Source organism: Trachypithecus francoisi, unplaced genomic scaffold (assembly GCF_009764315.1).
Source record: "Trachypithecus francoisi isolate TF-2019V2 unplaced genomic scaffold, Tfra_2.0 Lachesis_group8, whole genome shotgun sequence".
NCBI lineage: Eukaryota > Metazoa > Chordata > Mammalia > Primates > Cercopithecidae > Trachypithecus > Trachypithecus francoisi.
This window is the reverse complement of record NW_022681473.1, coordinates 44,418,967-44,439,071: the sequence shown is the minus strand read 5'-3', so window position 1 is coordinate 44,439,071 and position 20,105 is coordinate 44,418,967. Positions and strand designations below refer to the sequence as shown.

The 20,105-nt window shown below is 48.0% G+C and overlaps 1 protein-coding gene across 2 annotated transcripts in view; it reads left to right on the top strand.

Moving 5' to 3' along the window:
* The first annotated feature begins 1,696 nt into the window (after positions 1–1,696).
* Positions 1,697–20,105, top strand: part of SLC6A5 (solute carrier family 6 member 5) — a 58,343-nt gene continuing 39,934 nt past the window's right edge. Inside the window, exons 1-6 of one of the 2 annotated variants that reach the window (XM_033206370.1) lie at positions 1,697–1,972; positions 3,325–3,861; positions 6,464–6,602; positions 9,185–9,316; positions 9,657–9,830; positions 17,083–17,224. In XM_033206370.1, the coding sequence (XP_033062261.1) occupies positions 1,970–1,972; positions 3,325–3,861; positions 6,464–6,602; positions 9,185–9,316; positions 9,657–9,830; positions 17,083–17,224 (1,127 nt within the window). In that variant the 5' untranslated portion in view covers positions 1,697–1,969. The remainder of the gene's footprint in view (positions 1,973–3,324; positions 3,862–6,463; positions 6,603–9,184; positions 9,317–9,656; positions 9,831–17,082; positions 17,225–20,105) is intronic. The other variant, XM_033206371.1, reaches the window with a different exon arrangement.

Genomic DNA, 20,105 nt, shown 5'->3' with positions numbered 1-20,105 from the left:
ATGCCAAGAGCCTGCGGGCTGCTTCTCAGCGCCAGCCGGAACTTGAGCAGGCACCCCTGCAGAATTCTCAGTCCCACCCACTCAGAAGACCCTCCTCCAGTCAGAGTCCACCACAGCCCACTCCACCTCACCCTCTTAACCCTAATTCCCGACCTCGCCCTACGAGCTGGCCCCAGGGAGAGCGCGACTGACCCCAGAGACAGCCCCGCGGGAGGTGGTTGGGATCTTCTCCAGGACTCAGAAACGACTTTCTGAGCTCCATTTTCCTTAGCTTTGCAATTGTGCAGTTTCTGAAAGGCAATTGCCAAATCTAACCGGGATAATTCATGGATAGCCCTTGCACAATGGTTGAGTATTGAGATCTCAATAGACGTTAGCTCAAAACTGCAATAAAAAGCGACCTGAAATTCTCAAGGCGTCTCAAAAAAAAGATCTCCTCCTGCCCCCACCAAAGGCAATGCAGACCGTGTGTCCCCAGCCAGTTGCCCTTTAGAGGGGCTAGGCGGGAGAGCCAACCAGCAGAGGCATCCAAACACTCTCGGGCTCTCCAGAGGGGCAGGAGGGCGCCCCTCAGTGCCCCTGGCGCCCGCTGCAATCTGCCACTGCAGCCTACGCCTGCGGCCGCCACCGCCGCGGCAGTGTCCTCCCGCCGCGCGGGGACGGCCCAGCCGCTTGCGACGGCGCGCACCCTGAGGCAGTGGGCTGGGCTGTTGGCAGTAGGGAAAGGACAACGTGCTGTCTGTGGCTCCTCATCCCCGAGGCCAGGGGTTCCCCAAGCTAGACCGGCAAGTAAGGAGAGGAGGGAAGCATTTTGCTGATAATCCCCTTCTAGTCTCCAAACTACACCTTCTTTGTAAAGGCGTTTTCTCTTCTCCTGATTATAGCTATTGCATTGTACCAACAAGAAAGTCCATCTTTTTATCGCCATCCCCAATCCCATCCCCGCCACAGTACTGTTGAACTTCCACTTCCTGGTACGGCTCCCCCCTGCTCCCCCCATTGCTGGGCATCTCGATTTGGACGGTCTCTAAGCTCCCGCGCTGCCAAATCAGGGCTGGCTCTGGTAGGATTTTATTGAAAGGACTACAAAGAAAGAATGGGTTTTCCTTGACTTTGAAAGTGACCTAAGAACTAGGTCTGTGTTGGAAAATCTTCATTTTCATTTCTCTAAAACGTCTTCAGAAGAACTTAAAAATGCAATGAGAACGGTCAGTTATACTCAGAATTTTCTCCTGATTGTGTTAACAGAAATAGGAACGGAAATACTAGATCCCAATTTTTAAGCAAAAAACCCAGGATTCGTCCAAGACTGACTGTCCGAAAGGGTAGGGATGTGAGAATCTAAAGTCCACATACATGCTAGGTAGGTACACCTTGATAAATGCAGGACCCATGTCTGCTTCAGCCATCGCAGAGCTGTGGGGCTATGCGCAGACCCTCAGTCTCTTTCGGAGTAATACTTTCGGCATCCCTGAAGATTGGGGGAGAGAGCAATGGAATATAGTGAAAGGGAAAGAGAAGACAGTGGTTTAGCTCCCTCCCCCCACCTCTACATCTCGATCCACTCTGTTGGCGACTGCGCCTTGCCTTGGGTGCAGTGGGACGTGTCCCTCCCATGTTTCCCTTAATTAGGAGGAGGCAAACTTCTGTCTTCCCCTCCTGCCGGTTTCGGTTTAGTAATCAGACCCACATGAGTCACGCCAAACACGCAGCCCCCTCCCGCTGGAGCGACAACTGGCCAGCATACTCTAGGCTGTTGTCCCTTTAAAACTTGAATCCAAGGGGGTAATGATTTATCAAACTTGTATTATCAAGAAAATGTCAAACCAAGGGCACCTTGCTTTGCACTGACGCAAACCCGGCCTTTCCCAAGGAGATATAGAAAGCGCCTCTCCTGCTGGAGCCAAACCCAGTCTTGTCAATAGCAGGTTTCACCCTCCACCAGTTCAATCTGTTGCCTGTGTCAGACATGGTGAGTGAGTGCTTTTGTTCTTTCAAGAGGAAAAGGGGCTGAGGGGATAGGAAAAGCAGATTCGTTTTGGCTATTTCTTTTGGAGATGTCTGTGCATTGGGTGGGGGGAAAGGGATCGACGAGGAGAACAATTCTCGAAGCCCTAGGTGTTTGTACTTGTGAGCGTCACCTGAGGTCGCAAAGAGGTTTCCTAGGCTGTAGAGCTGAGATGTTGGCTGTGGCTCCTAAAGACCCGATCCCGGGCACTGTCCTCGGTGCTGAAAAGCCAGATGCCGGTACAGAGGCGAGTTGCTCTGGGTCCTAGAGGCTATTGAGACAAATGCTGGCTGAAGCCGAGGTATTCAGATTTGTGCAAATTGAGGAGTTCTATTTTGCGTGCTTGTGAAAGGGGGTTAGACGAGAAGAGTGCAGTGGAGGTGAAGATAATAGGATTATTACAGTGTAATAATAATTATTGGTGCTAATGTTTAGGAAGCCCTGAAAGATAACTCGAGGGGAGAAAGTGGCTAGGAAAACCACCGCTGGCAGTTCTTTTCATTTGAAAGTGAATTGGGAAAAAGAATAAAAATTAGTCATGGGTTTTGGTACCCAAGCCAGCGTAGGGTTGTGAAGGATATTAGACGCCTGTGAATAGTTACGCAAAAACAAACAAACAAACAAAAGAACAAAAAAACTTTGCATATTCTTTTACGTGCTGGGAATCTGGAAGTGAATACAAGTTGTGTAAGATAACAAACCTAATTACTACTCTGTGTCTTAAATTTATTATCGTTGTAGGATTTTTTGTGGTTATTTTGATCGTGATTCTTAACCTTTCTTTGCTACCTGGCGGGAGGAGGCGGGTTTTGGAGCGCTGGGACTCCACCAATTTGGCCTCAAGCGCTCGCAGGTGCCAGGGCATCAGCTTTGTGGCCACAGCTTGTCTATGGGGGAAAAAGGCAATGTGCATTGTTGAATGACAAAGGAAATGGGGCGGAAAATTAAAGAATCTTTCTACAATGGTGATGGGGATGCGGGCACCCACAGCTGTGATGTGAAATCCAAAGAGGGAGGGGAGCTCATGACTCTAGGGCTATTTTCACTCCCCCTTTACCCTTACATTTCTGCCTCTTTTCTTAGTTCATCCTCCACTAGGGAGGAAATATTAGCTTCTTTGTCATCTGGTTATTGATGAAGCGGGCAAATTGAGAAATACTGATTGCAGTCTTTCTTAACAGAAAAAATTCAGATTCCAATTTGCTTCCCCAGATATTGTATCTGGACCTGAGTTGCGAACGTCTCCATATGTAGATACAGGTATTTTAAAAGCTGTTGTGACTTTGTTTTGCACGAACTTGACATTGTGTTTGCAGGATTGCAGTGCTCCCAAGGAAATGAATAAACAGCCAGCCAACAGCCCGGAGGCGGCGGCGGCGCAGGGCCACCCGGATGGCCCATGCGCTCCCAGGACGAGCCCGGAGCAGGAGCTTCCCGCGGCTGCCGCCCCGCCGCCGCCACATGTGCCCAGGTCCGCTTCCACCGGCGCCCAGACTTTCCAGTCAGCGGACGCGCGAGCCTGCGAGGCTGAGCGGCCAGGAGTGGGGTCTTGCAAACTCAGTAGCCCGCGGGCGCAGGCGGCCTCTGCAGCTCTGCGGGACTTGAGAGAGGCACAAGGCGCGCAGGCCGTCCCCTCTCCTGGGAGCTCCGCGCGCGGCAACGCGCTGCACTGTAAGATCCATGCTCTGCGAGGCCCGGAGGGGGATGCGAACGTGAGTGTGGGCAAGGGCACCCTGGAGCGGAACAATACCCCTGCCGTGGGCTGGGTGAACATGAGCCAGAGCACCGTGGTGCTGGGCACGGATGGAATCACGTCCGTGCTTCCGGGCAGCGTGGCCACCGTTGCCACCCAGGTAAGCGATTGCATTCGGCCCGCACAGTGTCCTGCTCTCCAGCTGCGCGAGAGAGGCCAGCCGGGCCGTGGCGGGTGCACGTGTGCTGATGGGGAAACCGGTTGGCAGTGCCAGGTGATGGATGCGGGAGGCGGCTTTGGGGCTTCGGAAGCTCGCACTGCGCTGGGGTCGGCAGTTCAGGGCGCGAGGGCTGCAGTGACCCTGCCAGAGGGGCCACAACCTGCCCCTTCCCAGCCTTGGCTGTAGTGGGAATCCAGGTCCGGATTCACGAAGCAGTTGAGGCAGATAGATCCCACCCTTTTATGCAGACAGACTCCCTCTCCTGCCAATGACTGTCTTTTCTTTTCAAAAATAATTTCTTAATTAAACAAAAAGAGGGAGAAAATTCAGAACAAAGCCAAGTGGTGGTGGCTGGGGGTGGAGGGGTAGGAGGATAACAGTTTAAGTTTTGTAGCCTTTACACTACCAGTAACGCTTATTACATGAGAACTCATTTAATGCGAGGTGGGTTTACCTGAGGCTACTGAAGCTTAAGCTTTGGGGCCTGTCCTTTGCCTGGGTCCTTCCAAAACCTGGTGTCTACTTTTGCCGAAATTTTCTATTTTTTTCCCTAAAGTAACCTCCCTCAATTGTATAAGCTTCGGGCTCCACTAATCTGAATCCCCTCTTGCATTTGATCCTTTACCACTTAATTAGAGGTGTGAAAAACCCACAGAGCAAATCCCAATCCTTGGGTTATGAATAAAGGCAACTTTCGCTGGTGGCCCGCTATCTCATATAGGCTTTTGTTCTCTTCCATTTCCCTCTGTCTCTCTCCTTCCTTCTCTGATCTCTTCTTTCTTCTGTCCTTTTTCATCCACTTCACCTCTTCCTTTCTCACTGCCTGCCTTTCTGCTATCTCCTGTCCTTTCCTGGCCTCAGGGACTAGGCGTATATCCAGCAGTGGGGCCTGGACCAAAATTTATGCCTGTGTGAGGTTTAGGATTTATACAGCCCTTCTATCTTTAGTTACTCTAGTGTTTGCACGCACGCACACACACACACACTCACACTTATCCACAGGCCCACATAGCAGGAGCTTGTGGTGTCAGAACTAGAAATAAAAGTAGAATTTCCCACTTGCCTTTCCTTTTGGGGTCCACATCTGGAGGGTTTTTCTAAGTGTATTATCTGCCTCTGACAGCATGTATCCCACAGTGTGACCCCAGGTGGAGCAGAATATTTGTTTCACTTGTCTTGCTTAACCTCCGCACTGCGGCAGAAGGAGCTGGAACTCCCACCCTTTGCAGCTCTGGAAGGATTGAAGGGTGGGATTAGGAGTGGAGGTGGTCTGTGTGTGGGAGGATGAGACGGAGGATATTAAAGATGTTTGGTTTCTGAAAGTACTTCTTTTCAGCCCTGCCCATCTTTCTGATTGTGCCTTTCTGACACTCACCCTGGCTCTTTCTCCCTCCCCAAGACTTCTCCTGACAGCTGCTGCTGTGTCCTCCACAGCCTGTAGAAAAGTATGAGACCTAGCAAGTTACTACAATAGGAGGTGAAGGGTGACTGAGGAGGTGGAAACTGTGCGGTGGCCTGAGTCTCTGGAAAGCTTTGTGCAGTGTCTAGGTGTCCCGAACATTTTCAGAGTTTATTTGGGGTGGTCTCCCCCCATTTTTCCTGAGTAGTAGTGAGGCATTCCATGACCAGGCACTGCCCCAAGAAAGCGTCTTAGTGTGAGCTTGAAGAAATGAGCCTCAAAGATTCATAGACTGCTGGAGCTGGCAAGGGCTTCAGGGGACAGTTATTTTAAGCCTCTTTTACAGATGAGACATGGAGGTTCAGAGAGAGCAAGTGGCTTGCCTGGGGTTGTCCAGCTGGTTAGTAGTAAAATTGAGACCAGAACTCAAGGTTGTAGATGGCTTGTGTCTTCCCATATCAACCTTTTTTGTTTGTTTGTTTTCCCTCTTGTTTCACCTTCAAATCTCCCTCCTGCTCATCTCCCTTGCATTAGTCTTGAAGGATGACTTCTTAAATTAGTTGACCAGGCAGGTTCTGGTTTGGTCAAGAAAGTAAGGCAGGGGCTTCAGCTGGCTTCGGCATTGCAGCTCTCTTTCTGGTCTTGTCACACACTCTAAAGGAAGAAAGGGCTGAGGAGGGGGTGTGGTGAAGGCTTTTTTGTGGGAGAGGATTAATTAGGAACCTGCTTGCTGGGAACTCCAGGCATGATGCTTGCCAAATAAATTCTTGGTGAGGGTTTGGGGATGGAGGGACCTGCTTGCAATCACCTTACAGGTTCAAGGTTTGGGGAGAGCTGCTTGCTGGTGTGCCCTGACTGTATGATCTGGGAAAGAGGGGGTTTTGGGTCTATTTAAGATGGATCTTCAGATCAGAATTGGGGACCTGCTTGCTGACTGACTCTCAGTGCAGGGTTGAGGGGTGAGGTCCTTGCTTGTAGATGCATCCTTTCTTTAGATTTGGGGTCCTGCTTGCCAATGCATCCTCAGTTGAAAAGTGGGAGCCTGCTTGCTGGGAAGGACCCCTAGCCGGGGGGAGGGGTGGAAGGGGCCTGCTTGTGGACCTACTCGGGGCTCTTATCGACAATGTGCTTTTCCGCCCCCAGGAGGACGAGCAAGGGGATGAGAATAAGGCCCGAGGGAACTGGTCCAGCAAACTGGACTTCATCCTGTCCATGGTGGGGTACGCAGTGGGGCTGGGCAATGTCTGGAGGTTTCCCTACCTGGCCTTCCAGAACGGGGGAGGTATGGCTTTTCCGCTCTTTCCGCCTGCTGCGGGGCGGGGCGGGCACCTGAGGGTTGGGTGGGACAGGAGCCCTCAGGCAGAGTCGCAGGGCGGGGAGGCTCAGAGCAGCCTCCGCAGGCTCCAGCCCTACACCTCGTAGGCGTGAGTGCATAACCAGAGGGCGTTATGAACCATAATCGTTCGGCATTAGATCCCGGAGTCTCTTATCTAGAGAGGGGCACAGGGGAGGAGTGAGGCCCCACAAACCCCCACTGACCCAGTTTTGGGGCCTGGGCCCTGAGCCACGTAAGCACGGGTGCTAGCGGTCAAGCGTTCAGAGAGCGGCGGCACTTTGGGCATCCAATAAGGTTACAGCCAGCAGCTCTACAGTCCTGGAGCCCTGATTCAGGGTTATATCCTGCCTTCCTAGGGGACTCCTTAGGCGAGCTAGGAGGTGAGGGGGAAGGGGTGGGGGATGTGCTGTCAAAAACCTCTCAGAAGTGCCCGCCACCTCCGCCTTCTTGTTCTGCTTCTTGAAGCAGAACATATTTTGATTTTAGTAAAATCGTACAGCGAAAACAGGTTTCTTTCATCTGCCCTAAATGGGAGGAAGGTGCTGGTTTTTAAGGAAAGCCGTTTCAGAAACGGGGAGGACACTAGTTAGGCTTGCATCTGCTGCTGGGCCACTGTGCTCCCTTGTACCTCTTCTGTACCCACCGAGGAGGGACCTGGCACTTTCACGATCCCTCTGGCCCTCCCGGCGTTTAGGTGCCGCGGGGCCTGCCGCTCTCTAGCAATAGGAATTTGAACCTAGAGCCCCCTCCTACATCTTCTCAACTGGACGGAAGGGACAAACAATGCATTCCTTCAGCCCATAGGTCAGGCAGTTTGAGGGTTTTTGTTCTTTTGTTTTGCCTCTTGGGTCCGCTTCAGGCGGAATTTGGTGCAGCGGAACTGACAGGTGCTGCATTACCGGACGGTTAAAGCGCAAAACATAGGCCACTACTCCCCTCCTCTCTAGTACCAAATTAGGACACTCTGACAAGTACTTACGAGAACCGCAGAGCATTTGTCATCTGGGGTGCCCTGAAAACAGACCAGGTACCGGCCACACGAATAGAGGCACCCAGATAGGTTCCCGTTTGGTTTTCCACAGGGCGCCCTCAGGCCAGGGTGCTACAACAAGGCTTCCAGTGAATAGAAGGGAAGTGGGTACTCAGGGTAGAGGATGGGGAGGGAGTTCCAGCAAAAGGAGGTTGGCCCGCGCAAGTGCCCGCGCTCTGCTCGCCCGGGATCTGCGAAGAGCAGCGGAGCAGATCTCAGCGCTCCCGAGGAGCCAGGCGCTGCGATGGGAGGCCGCCTGTTCCGCACTGCGGCTCGGGGCCCCGCAGCCCTCAGTGTGGGGTGGAGGGCTCGCCGCTCCTTTTCAGGAGCAGAGGAGGACTGCACAATCCCCGTCCTGAGAGGATAAAGCAGGACCCGGGTTTTACTCCCCAGCAGCCCGTGGCTGCTCCTGGGCCTTCCTGGCTTGGAAAGCCCCGGGCAGGAAAGGCCCTGCCATCAAACAGGAAGTGCGGAGGGGCGGGAGCATGAAGAATAGACTAGAGAAAGATCAGTTTTCTCTCCGCTAAGGCCATTGTTCTGCTCTCGCGCATCTCCAGTACCCTGGCCCTTGACTCTGGCCCATGCAGCAGCACGTTCTGGTCAAAACCTTTTCAAAAATCACGACCATTCCCCAAGTCCCTCCCAAACAACCTCAAAGAATGTTGAAGGTAAAGAACCCTAGAGAAGTCTCAGCGACTCTGTGGAGGTCTGCCAGATACTATTGCCCTAGACGGGGAGTTTTGAGGAATAAAGAGATGAAGCGCCAACAACATTAGGGGCTCACAGGCTGAATAAGACACTTACATAAAAATTAACAAGTGATTGGTGCCTGGAGCAAGGTACTGTGGGAGGACACAGATGGGAGACTTCTTGGAAGAGGAAGCATTTGAGTTGACCTTGAAGGATGGAAGGAACTTCTCATATGGAGAAGGACGTTGAGAAGTGTGTGATGGGGATGGGGATGGGTTTAGGAAGAAGGATGGGTATCCCCCAATGGCTTTCTGGCAGAGCCTGCCCAACCCTGGTTGGCAGAAGGTGTTCAGGTAACTTACTGTAGAGGAGGGCTCCTGGAGTTTAGCTTAGAAGCTTTTAGGTCCTGGGAGGGCTGAGGCTCCGATTTCACCAATCTGAATCCAGTCGTGAGTCAAAGGCAGGGACTGGTTGAGCTCTGCAAGGGCTTAATTTTAGGAAATTGAAGTGCTATAATAAAAAAAGAAAAGAATAAAACCCCATCAGCACATATCCCTAGCCATCTGCCAGTGGAGAATTGAAATAAGGAGTGTATTTGCATGGGTACCCTTATACTTTTTGGAGGAGGGCTCTTAAATATCTGTGGGTGACTGTTGCTGAGACAGGACATCAAAGGGCTTATTCAGGAATGGAGCTAAATTGTCCTTTAGTTCTTTGAGAGGGAGCCCAGCCCCCAACCCGGAAGGTGAAGGAGGGCAGCAGCCTGCTTTTGCCTCCCAGGGCTCTCACTCCCCACTCTCTTTCCAAGGTGCTTTTCTCATCCCTTACCTGATGATGCTGGCTCTGGCTGGATTACCCATCTTCTTCTTGGAGGTGTCGCTGGGCCAGTTTGCCAGCCAGGGGCCGGTGTCTGTGTGGAAGGCCATCCCAGCTCTACAAGGTGAGTCCAGCCTGCCTCCCAGCCTCCTCAGGCCCTTTCTGACTCTGTCCCCTCTGGCACCATGCAGCCCCAGGGAGGGAGACCTGCCTTTGTGGTTAATAGAACTAACTCTTGCCATCCTTTATTTTGTCCTTCTGAGTAATGGCCCAAGATCACCTCTGGCATTGTTGAGTTCCCAGCAGAATGCCTTCATATCCCTGGTAAACATACAGTCCACTCTGCTATTAGTGCATCCATTCTGTACAAGAGAGCCCAGACCTAGGTCCCTACCCTATGCCCAACTCTAAGAATTCCATAGCATTTAAGAAGGAATGAACCCCTGGAATTTTTGCTTCTGCAGGCTGTGGCATCGCGATGCTGATCATCTCTGTCCTAATAGCCATATACTACAATGTGATTATTTGCTATACACTTTTCTACCTGTTTGCCTCCTTTGTGTCTGTACTACCCTGGGGCTCCTGCAACAACCCTTGGAATACACCAGAATGCAAAGATAAAACCAAACTTTTATTAGGTAAGTTTGGAAATATCTGCTTTAGGTGTGTGTACTCTGAACTATCCATTTATTCAACAAAATAATTCAACATATATTATGCATGCTAGGACCTATACTATGTTCTGGGAGCACAGAGATTACATCCAACTATCAAATATACTTAATTCTAACATTTAAGGAGTTCCTGGCCCAGAGGAGGGCGTAATCAAATTTTTGTTTGCTCACGAATAGCGGGAATCTTTGTTAAAAATGCAGGTTCACAGGCCCACAAGATAGTCTGATTTATAGATTTGATTGGGTTCAGAAAATTTGCATTTTAACAAGTCCTTGTAGAATCTTATTTTTTTTTTTTTTTTTTTTTTGAGACGGAGTTTCGCTCTGTTGCCCAGGCTGCAGTGCAGTGGCCGGATCTCAGCTCACTGCAAGCTCTGCCTCCCAGGTTTACGCCATTCTCCTGCCTCAGCCTCCCGAGTAGCTGGGACTACAGGTGCCCGCCACCTCGCCCGGCTAGTTTTTTGTATTTTTTAGTAGAGACGGGGTTTCACCGGGTTAGCCAGGATGGTCTCGATCTCCTGACCTCGTGATCCACCCGTCTCGGCCTCCCAAAGTGCTGGGATTACAGGCTTGAGCCACCGCGCCCGGCCCCTATTTTGTTTTATAGTGTTTCTTAGATTAGCAGCATTACCTGGATGGTGGTGAGAAGCCCCCCTCTAGCCTTTCTGAATAAGACTTGCATTTTAAGTAGGTTCCCAAGTGACTTATCTGTATGGTACAATTTGAAAAGTGATGGTCTAATTCCTAGAGTCCAGGAGAGCCATCCTGGGGCCAGACTTCACAAGATACTGCTCAGGGTGAATATGAGAGTGAACCCTTAGACCATTCTGATAAAAATGTAGTGTCTAGAAGAGGGCAAGCTACTGGGGAGTCAGGGAGTATTCCTGGAAGATGTTTCAGATGTGAAATAGATTGGGACTTGAGGCCTTGGGGAAAAGTGTCAGCTTCTTGGGTCAAGGGCAAGAGAGTGAATATGAGGAGAAGTAGGGCAGCTATGTCAGGAAGTCTTTCTGGTCTATAGCTCTGTCACTGACTATGTATGTCTGGGTCAAGTAACTTCTCTCTGGATCTGTTTTCCTTCTCTGAAAAACAGAAATAAAAATGTTCTTCCACTACCTACCTTATGGGGATTGCTGTAAGGAGAAAAGAAATGAGGGGTGTGATACAGTTGCAGAAGTATACAACTCTACAAATGAAAGGTGCTAGTAGTAGTCACTTTGGAAGCTCTGGTCATTTTAAAGGGGACCTAGAAGCAAGTAGTTTCTTCTTTCCCCAGTAGATCTGTTAATTCTCCTCAGCTAGGTCTGTGCCAAGACCAGCTTTCTGTGATCTCTGTATGATTGGCTCTTAGTGTTGTCCTCCAAAACCAGCTTTTTTCATGATGGGAAGCACATTATTTAACCCTTCAAGTATATTAAGGGCAAAAAGATGAATTCTTCCCTCTCGCAGACCCAGAGAGATGCCATTCTTTTCTGCATTTTCTGCCATGAACATGTGTTTATTTTATAGTCTCTCTCTCTCTCTCTGTGGGGTGTGTGTGTGTGTGTGTGTGTATTTAAAGCAGGCTGAGCATGTTGACTGGATCAGGCACATGGATGGAGGCCCAAGAGGCACAGAAGCCCCTGCCCCTGGCTTCCAGTCTGGCTCACCATCACCTGGGAGACATGAAAGGCAGAGCAAAGACATGACAGAGCTCAGCTCCTACTCAACTGGTACAAAACCATTAAAACTATCCTAGCTCTGAGCACAAGGAGACAATGCATATTTTTCACTCTGATTGTTTCCTGCGAGTATATGACCAGGCTGAGCAGATCCTATCTCATTCTTACTCAGTGTTTTAATTTTTCTTTTTTGGTGGAAAGAAAAACAATGTGTCAATCTGCACTCCTTCTTTGTGCAGCCCCTCCATCTGTAATTCTCTGTGTTATCAGCACATGAGTGTGTTCTGTTCCTCGGGCCAGGCTATCCCTTCCTTGCAAGGGTATCTGTCCTTTGGAATTCTGGGGTGACTTAGAAAAGGTCATAGTGGCCAGATTTGCAGAGCCCCACGCTCTGCTGGACAAATCAGGAGTCTAGACAACGGATATTCCCAGGCTGTTTCACAAATGGTCATATTGAGCAAGGCTTCCTTAAGAGATGGACAAACTCTTTCCCCCAGTATTTCCCACCAGTTGCCTTCCAGTTTCATCTTCTCTCTTGCAACCCCACAACTACCCACACCCTGTGACTGCTGGGCAAAAGGACTCATCCCAGGAGAAAGGGACTGAATGGCTAGCTATTGTGACCTTCATGTGCAGCGCGGAGCTGCCCCATGACCCTCTCAGTGCTGCAAGGGACACATTCCATGGAGATACCAGGCAACTATACCCACTCCAGCCCCAGAGGAAAGCCCTGGATCTGTGGGTGGGGAAAGGCAGGGTTTGTTACATCTTTTTCTGATGCAGGTTGTAAGAGAGGCTGCCGTCTTTAGGGTGACTCAACTCTCCAAGTATCTGTAATGGAGAATGACTAATCTGTGCCCTGTCAAGTGAGACCAGCGACTTTATGTGAAAATAGGAGCTAGCTGGGTCATGAAAAATAGGAACAACATAAATACCATTTCTATTTACGGAATGGCTTCATTTTCATTAGAACTTTAATTAAATGATTCCTTTTCTCCCTGGTCTTTCATGTGCTTTCATTTATTAATAATTGCCCGAGTAAAGACAATCCCATTCCACAGCTTCCAATTTAGCACGATCGTTATCTCTGTTCTTTGTTCGGGGTTGCTGGGCCGCAGAGCTCTCTGATGAGATGGCCGCATCATTCCTTCGCCGGTGGACCCGAAGGCCCCGGGCACTGGGAAGTATGCTCCTGCCGCCCAGTGGTGGGAGGGGATATTGCAGGAGGCTTGAGGCTGCGGAGCGAGCGAGTAGGGATCCTGGGAGCCCTGCTGCATTGCTGCAGGAACGGTGACCTTGTGCTGCTGCGGCGGCAGTGATCTGCAGACATCCAGAGACGCTCTCTAGGGAGGCTGCCTGCGTGCTTCATTGCAACTTGGGAAGCAAGAGATTTGGTGTTTGCCCTCGTGTTAGTGATCGCTCCAGTCTTGGGTGGATGTAATTGTTTGGCAGGAGGGCGAGAAATAACTTACGTGCTTATTTACAGAACAGAGATATGGAGGGTTCTTTAACTGTCTTCATTCATGTCATCGCTGGGGAAAACAAAAGCTTTCCTGGTAAATATTTGATAATGATTAGGTGGGAATCTTCCTGAAACTGTTATTCGATTAGACTAAAGAAGATACTTTGAACAGGAAGATATTTTTAGGTCCTGAAGTGGAGATTCTCAATAAGGGGAGATTTTGCAGGGGACATCTGGCAATGTTCAGAGACATTCTTGGTTGTTGCAGCTGGATGGGCTCCTGGCATTTAGTAGGTGGAGGCCAGGGATTCTGCTAAATATCCTGCAACGCACAGGACGGTCCCAGAGCCAATAATTATTAAAGTTGTCCTTGCAGGGTTAACAAGAATTCCAGACAGAAGTATTGTTATAATTAGCATTAATCAGGCTGTGCTTTGACTCACTTCCTTGAAACCAAAAGTTGAGTAACACTACATACATTTGCATCCCCGTTGTTCCTATAGATAAGATTTCTGAGGTTAGAATCATGAGGCTTTTGTTTAAGAATTGCTTAAGCAGATCCTGAATTCCAGCAAAACAGCTGATGCCAACCAGTTTAAAGACTCCTACCAGCTTTAAGCAGTGGTTCATGCCTGTAATCCCAGCACTCTGGGAAGCCAAAGTGGATGTTTCACTTGAGGCCAGGAATTCGAGACCAGTCGGCAACATGGCAAAACCCTGTCTCTACTAAAAACACAAGAATTAGCTGGGAGTGTTGGCGCACACCTGTAATCCCAGCTACTGTGGAGGCTGAGACATGAGAATCGCTTGATCCTTGGAGGTAGACGTTGCCGTGAGCAGACATCATGCCACTGCACTCCAGCCTGGGTGACAACTGTCTCAAAAACCAAAAAACAAACAAATGAAAAAAGGTTCCCACAGAGGAACTGAATCAGTGTGAGAATACATTTCTTCATCTCTTTGTTCCATGACTTCACCTGGCACTCTTCAATCTACTCCAAAACCCTAGGCCCAAACTCTTTGGGGAGATGGATTTGAGGTTTCCTCTTATCTCCTTATTTAGTGGCTCTTATGATTAAACCTCGTTCTCTGCTGCAACCCAGGAAACTCTATTTGTTTCTTGTGAGTATATGATCAGGCTGAGAGATCCTATCTCATTTTTAGCTAGTGCTTTATTTGTTTATTTTGGTGGAAAAAAAAAAAAAAAACAAGGTGTCTATCCCCAGTCTTTCTTTGTGTAGCCCCTCCATCTGTCATTCTCTGTGTTACCAGCACATGAGTGTGTTCTGTTCCTGGGACCAGGCTATCCCTTGCAGGGTATTGGTCCTTTGAAATTCTGGGGTGACTTAGAAAAAGTCCTCTTCTCTTAATTAAACCTCTTTCTGTGCTGCAATGCAGTGTCTTGGTGGTGTATTGACTCACTGTGCCCATTGGGCAATGGACCTATTGCGGTTACTTTATCTGACCCCAAATGCCATTAGCCCAGCTATTGAGAAACCTTGGTCTAAAGAACTACTGAAAGGGAAGGGATTCTTATTATTGTTTCCATTTTTCACCCAACATTCTAAGAAACTCTGCAGTGTGTATGGGAAGTGGTAGGCAATTTATGGCAGGTAATTGGCCTTGTGGGAGATGATGTTGAAGACTAGAGATACTCTCTCCAGAAAAAGCTATGACAATGATGATTGAGTTATGGCTAAAATTTATTGAGTGCCAGCTGCGTGCCAGGCATCGTGGGAAGATTTGTCATTTGTGATCTCTCTTCATTTAGTCCTTACTGCAACCCTGAACAACAATGACCAGAAAATGGAGGCTTGGGTAAATGGAACTCATTGAAGCTCTCGGTAGTAGTGGAACGCCTGAACTCACATTCTTGCCCACTTTGCTCTTCCACAGACAGCATAAATTGGGAATCAAGCCTGCTTCTTAAAATTATTTATTTATTTTAGAGAAAGGGTCTCATTCTGTTGCCCAGGCTGGAGTGCAGTGGTGCGATCACAGCTCACGGCAACCTTGAACTCCTGGGCTTAAGCAATCCTTCTCCCTCAGCCTCCTGGGTAGTTAAGACTATAGATGTGCAGTACTGCACCTGGATAATTTTTTAAATGTTTTGTACAGATAGAGGTCTCGTTATGTTGCCTAGGCTGGTCTTGAAGTCTTGGGCTCAAGCCATCCTCCTGCCTTGGCTTCCCAAAGTGCTGGGATTATAGGTGTGAGCCACCCTGCCTGGCCACTTTTTGTTATTGTTGCTCATGGTATTTAAAGACAATTTTAACACATTCAGTATTTTTAAATGGAGAGATTTCATGTAAGTTTATAGATTTTCTGCATCTTTTGCCGCAACATCTGGAAAAGCTTGGCACTGATTGGCTGGAGTGCTCTCTGGTTGGCCACAGTCCCCACCTCTCTCTATTATTTTCCAATTTTATGCCTTCCTTATTTGAGTCATCATCCTGCCTTCTGTAGGTGTTTGAATTTATAATCCCTGCTCCCTGTTCACATTGGAGTGCCTAAGTCATTGACTCCAAAGAGAAACCTTGTTTACATCCTGGCTTGATGTATGACCTTGGCCAGCCACTGCATCCCTCTGTGCCCCAGTTTTCCTTATCTGTAACATAGAGATAATAACAGTACCTTCTCCTAGGGGGTGGTGTGAGGCTTAAATTAGTCAGTGCATGTAAAGTACTTAAAACAGTGCTGTAAACGTGGTAACTGCCATATGAGTGTAAGTTGTTGTTGTTATTGTTACTATGTGCTCCTTCGCAAAATAATGTCCTTTGGGATTAGTCCTGGTGGATTCTTTATTTAAGGTATTTGTCAGTTTATCTGTATTTTAAAATCTGTTAGAGAGGCATTGTAAAATGGTCAGAAAGACTTCAGAGTCTTCCTATTTCAAATGACAATAATAAGATATACCTCCTGGATTTTATGAGGATTTCATGAGATAATCATTAAAGTGTTCAACACAGAGCCTGACATACCAAGACTCACATGGTTAATTTCCTTTCTCCATCCCTGCCTAGATCAGGCCTTCTCAATCTTGGTACTACTGATGTTTTGGACTAAATAATTCTTTTTTTTTTTAAGAGACAGGGTCTTGCTTCATCACCCAGGCTGGGAATGCAGTGGTATGATCATGTCTCACTGCAGTGTTGCATTTCTGGGCTCAAGCAATCCTCCTGCCTCAGCTTCCCAAGTATTTAGGACTGTGGGTGTGTGCCATCACGCCTGACTAAAGGACCGAATAATTTTTTGTTGTGGGGGGCTGTCCTGTGCACTGTAGGATATTTAGTATTAGCATCCCTGGCCTCTACTTATTAGATACCAGTAAGCACCAGGTCCCCAAGGTGTGACAACTAAAAATGTCTCCAGACTTGCCAAATGTTTCCTGGGGAGAAAACTCATCCCTAGTTGAGCACCACACTGTTAGGTCCTGTCACAGGCTCCCCGGTAGATGGTGTGGTTGCTGCCTCTTCCTACCCACGTGAGAGTAGAAAGTACACAGCATGTGTATCCTAGAGTACTTACTGAATGTGGTGCCAGGCAGTGGGTCCAAGGTGAACTTCTTAGAAAGCCTTCTGTAGCAGTACCCTTCAATAGGTCTGTTTATTTTCCAATTAAATTCGTTTCAGCAATTTATTTATTTTCTGCAGAGTCATAAGGATCTGGATTCAAATCCTGATTCTCTTCCTCATAAGCTGTGTGGCTTCAGTAGAGTTACCTACCTCTTTAAGCCTGTTTCCTTATTTTGAAAATGGAAGATTATAGTACCTCCTGCATAGGCTCTTGTGAGGATTAAATGAGATAATGCATGCAAAATGCTTGCCCACCACATAGAGAGTGCTCTGTATATAAATGCCTTTGTCATCCATACGAGGTGCAGTTGTGGGGACTGGGGGCTCTGATGGAGAAAACATAATTCTTTGGTTCTTTTATTAATATATCTGGCTTTGCCCAGTTAATACTTTCCTGAAGTTACTCTCCAATATTTGGCAAATGTTTTTGGCATTTGTTTTTAAACTGCTGCAGAGAGACGCATCTCTGTTTTCTGTACAGATTCCACTGTGTTTCTATTCTATCCTCTCCTAAACAGATTCCTGTGTTATCAGTGACCATCCCAAAATACAGATCAAGAACTCAACTTTCTGCATGACTGCCTATCCCAACTTGACAATGGTTAATTTCACCAGCCAGGCCAATAAGACATTTGTCAGTGGAAGTGAAGAGTATTTCAAGTAAGATGACTTTCTTTTTCTTTTTTTACCTTCTAAGAGAAACCCAATGAATTAATAAATATTCAATTTGCAGACCAGAGGTGTGGGTGGCCCAAGGGATAAGATCAGAGAGGAAGGTTTTTTCCTTGGTTTGGCTTCCAAGAGCAGATTGTTGTGTCTAGTGAGCCTGGAAAGCAGAGCTGGATGAATGATGGCAGTAGGAGCAGAATCAGTGTGGCTGTAATTCATGATGTTGATGAAAAGCCCATTTCAAAACCTTGATCCAGTGTGATCTAAGTGGACTGTCAGTTAACTAGATTAGTTTTTCTTCCATCTGCACTTGGCTTCAGGGAAGAGAGGCAAAAAGAAAACAAGTCATGTTCAAAGTTTTAGTTTAAATAAGAACAAATTCATTTTTTTCCTTTTTTCAGAGCTTTGCCTTAGTTTTGTACTTTTCAATATCGGTTTTGCTAGACATTGGAGATTGAGGTTCAGGGATACTTGAAGATCCTTAGCTACCACTGGAAGATTTAGTGAAGTTCATGGAATTATTTTTTTATTTTCTTTCTTTTTTTTTTTTTTTTTTTGAGATGAGGTCTCGCTCTGTCACCCAGGCTGGAGTACAGTGGCACGATCTCGGCTTACTGCAACCTCCGCCTCTGGGTTCAAGTGATCCTCGTGCCTCAGCCTTTTGAGTAGCTGGGACTACAGGCACGTGCCTGGCTAATTTTTTGTATTTTTAGTAGAAACGGGGTTTCACCGTGTTAGCCAGGATGGCCTCGATCTCCCGACCTTGTGATCTGCCCACCTTGGCCTCCCAAAGTGCTGGGATCACAGGCGTGAGCCACTGCACCCAGCCATGAAATTATATCTTAAGGGAGATAAATGTAGACAGAGTTCATCATAGGGTACGTAAAAAGTGTTCTCTAGCTAAACTTTAATTCAGAGGTTGTAAATTCAAATGCACTCAGGCATGGCAGGATTATAAATGAGTAAAGTGAAAATAAGTGAGATGATAGGGAGGGGTGGGGACTGTGGCAAACCAAAGAGGCTGCCTGTCACAGGTAAAGGAGGCCACTGGTGCTCAGCTCCTCTGATCACTGCCTTGTGAAACTGTGGGGCAGTGCTGCCAGAGCTTCTATTTTACAATAAAAGATGGAAATAAAATCTGGATTTGTATGTGATCTCTCCTATTTTAAATGGCAGCAAAATAACTCAAATAGAACATGGGGATCAAATAAAATGCATTAATCAAGGAGCTTCCAGTTTGTGGCTTTCACTTAGATGATAAGTGGTTGCTGATACCTAGACTCTTCTCCCAGTTGTCATTCATTCCTATTCCTGTTTTTTTTCCCCTGTAGACTCAGAGTGTACATGGTTGTTCCTTGCAGAACAAAAGGGAAAGTTACCTAATTGATTAAATAGTCCCCTTTGACCATTATTACCATGGTATTAGGGGTGGGCCTTTAATTATCCCTGAGCACTGAGCAACTGCGTCTGACCTGGTAGTATGATGAAATCTGAAAGACTGCCAAAAGCAGGTTTGCAAATCATTTGCCAGTACACCTAATCCATGCAGTCTGGTGTACTAGAAAGTGATTTGCAAGCCTGCTTTTGGTGGCCTTGACTAATCCTTTGGGGCCAGTCTTTATTTCTAAGAAGAAGTATCATCAGGAGTTTCTTGGGACTTGTTTGAGGTCCTACAATTGAAGCGTGGAGCAGTTGAGACAGCTAAGTCGTGGAATTGTTGACTATGTGGTTTATCTATTTTGGGGATGGGACACAAGGAAGGTCCTTTTCCTCACTTGGCAAATATGGTCCTCAAGGTTTTGCCTTGGAACCAAGTTTAGTTCCAGCCTTGGTCTGCCCTAGTCAACTCTGAGTCCAGGTTCTGCCAGGGTTTGGACCTGAAAGAGGCTCTGTCTGCACAGAGTTGGCCATCACTGTTATGAAAAACATGGCTGTGTGTTGCCAAAGAGCCTCTCAAGCTAGCCAGCTGGACCAGGAGTGGGGCTGCTGCCTACATTTCCCTCGGCAGGTCAGAACGTTCTGGGCCATCATTCCCACAGTCCTGCGAGCCTGGATGCTGGCTTGCCTGTTCTTTAGGTCACAGAAAAATGTCAACCTACAAACACAGCGTTTCACAGAGGATGTATATCTAGACGGTTGTGGAGTAGAAGGAATTGTCTGAATCTGTTATCAGGCACTGTCCCTGAAGCTGCCTCCTGTCCTCAGGGGTGAGGCTGCCCTGCTAGCCATTTGGCCAGGCAGGCCATGATGTCTTCATTTTCTATACAAGTTGCCAGCAGCAGCTACAGCTGACCAGTGGCCTCTTCTGTTGGCAGCTGCTCATCTCTCTTAGAATGTTTTGCTTGAGCAAGGTCTAGGCAGCCCTGCTTTTATAATTAAGCCAACCTCAGCCTCAGGAAATGCCCAACACAACTTGAACTACAATCCAGCGCCACATTTTTAGTCATTCAGCATATGCAGTTTCCACTATGTACTAATTTTTAAAATTTAAAACCACACAACTACTATCAGAATAAATTCTCATAAAAGAGTAGAGCAATACAGAAAACACACAAAAATCACCCTTGACGGTTCAGAGTTTCTGTTGCACTCCTCCTGGGGATGTGCTAGTGAGAATGGATCTGACAGCCTTGTCCTGAAGCCTGCCCAGGGCCATGAGTGGCCTCCCAGCACATAATCAAGAGCAGGGTAAATCCAGCTGGAGTCTGTGCAGACGGCTGTGGGCAAGAGCCCAGACCAGCAAATTCCCCATAGCCTGATGTGATTAAGTCTGCGATGGTGGGGCGGGTGGAGGATGCTGGGGTTTTGTGCAAGGCTCCTGGCTCTACTGGAGGCTTAAAGCCTGCTGCCTGTCACCTCCGTCTCTCCTTTC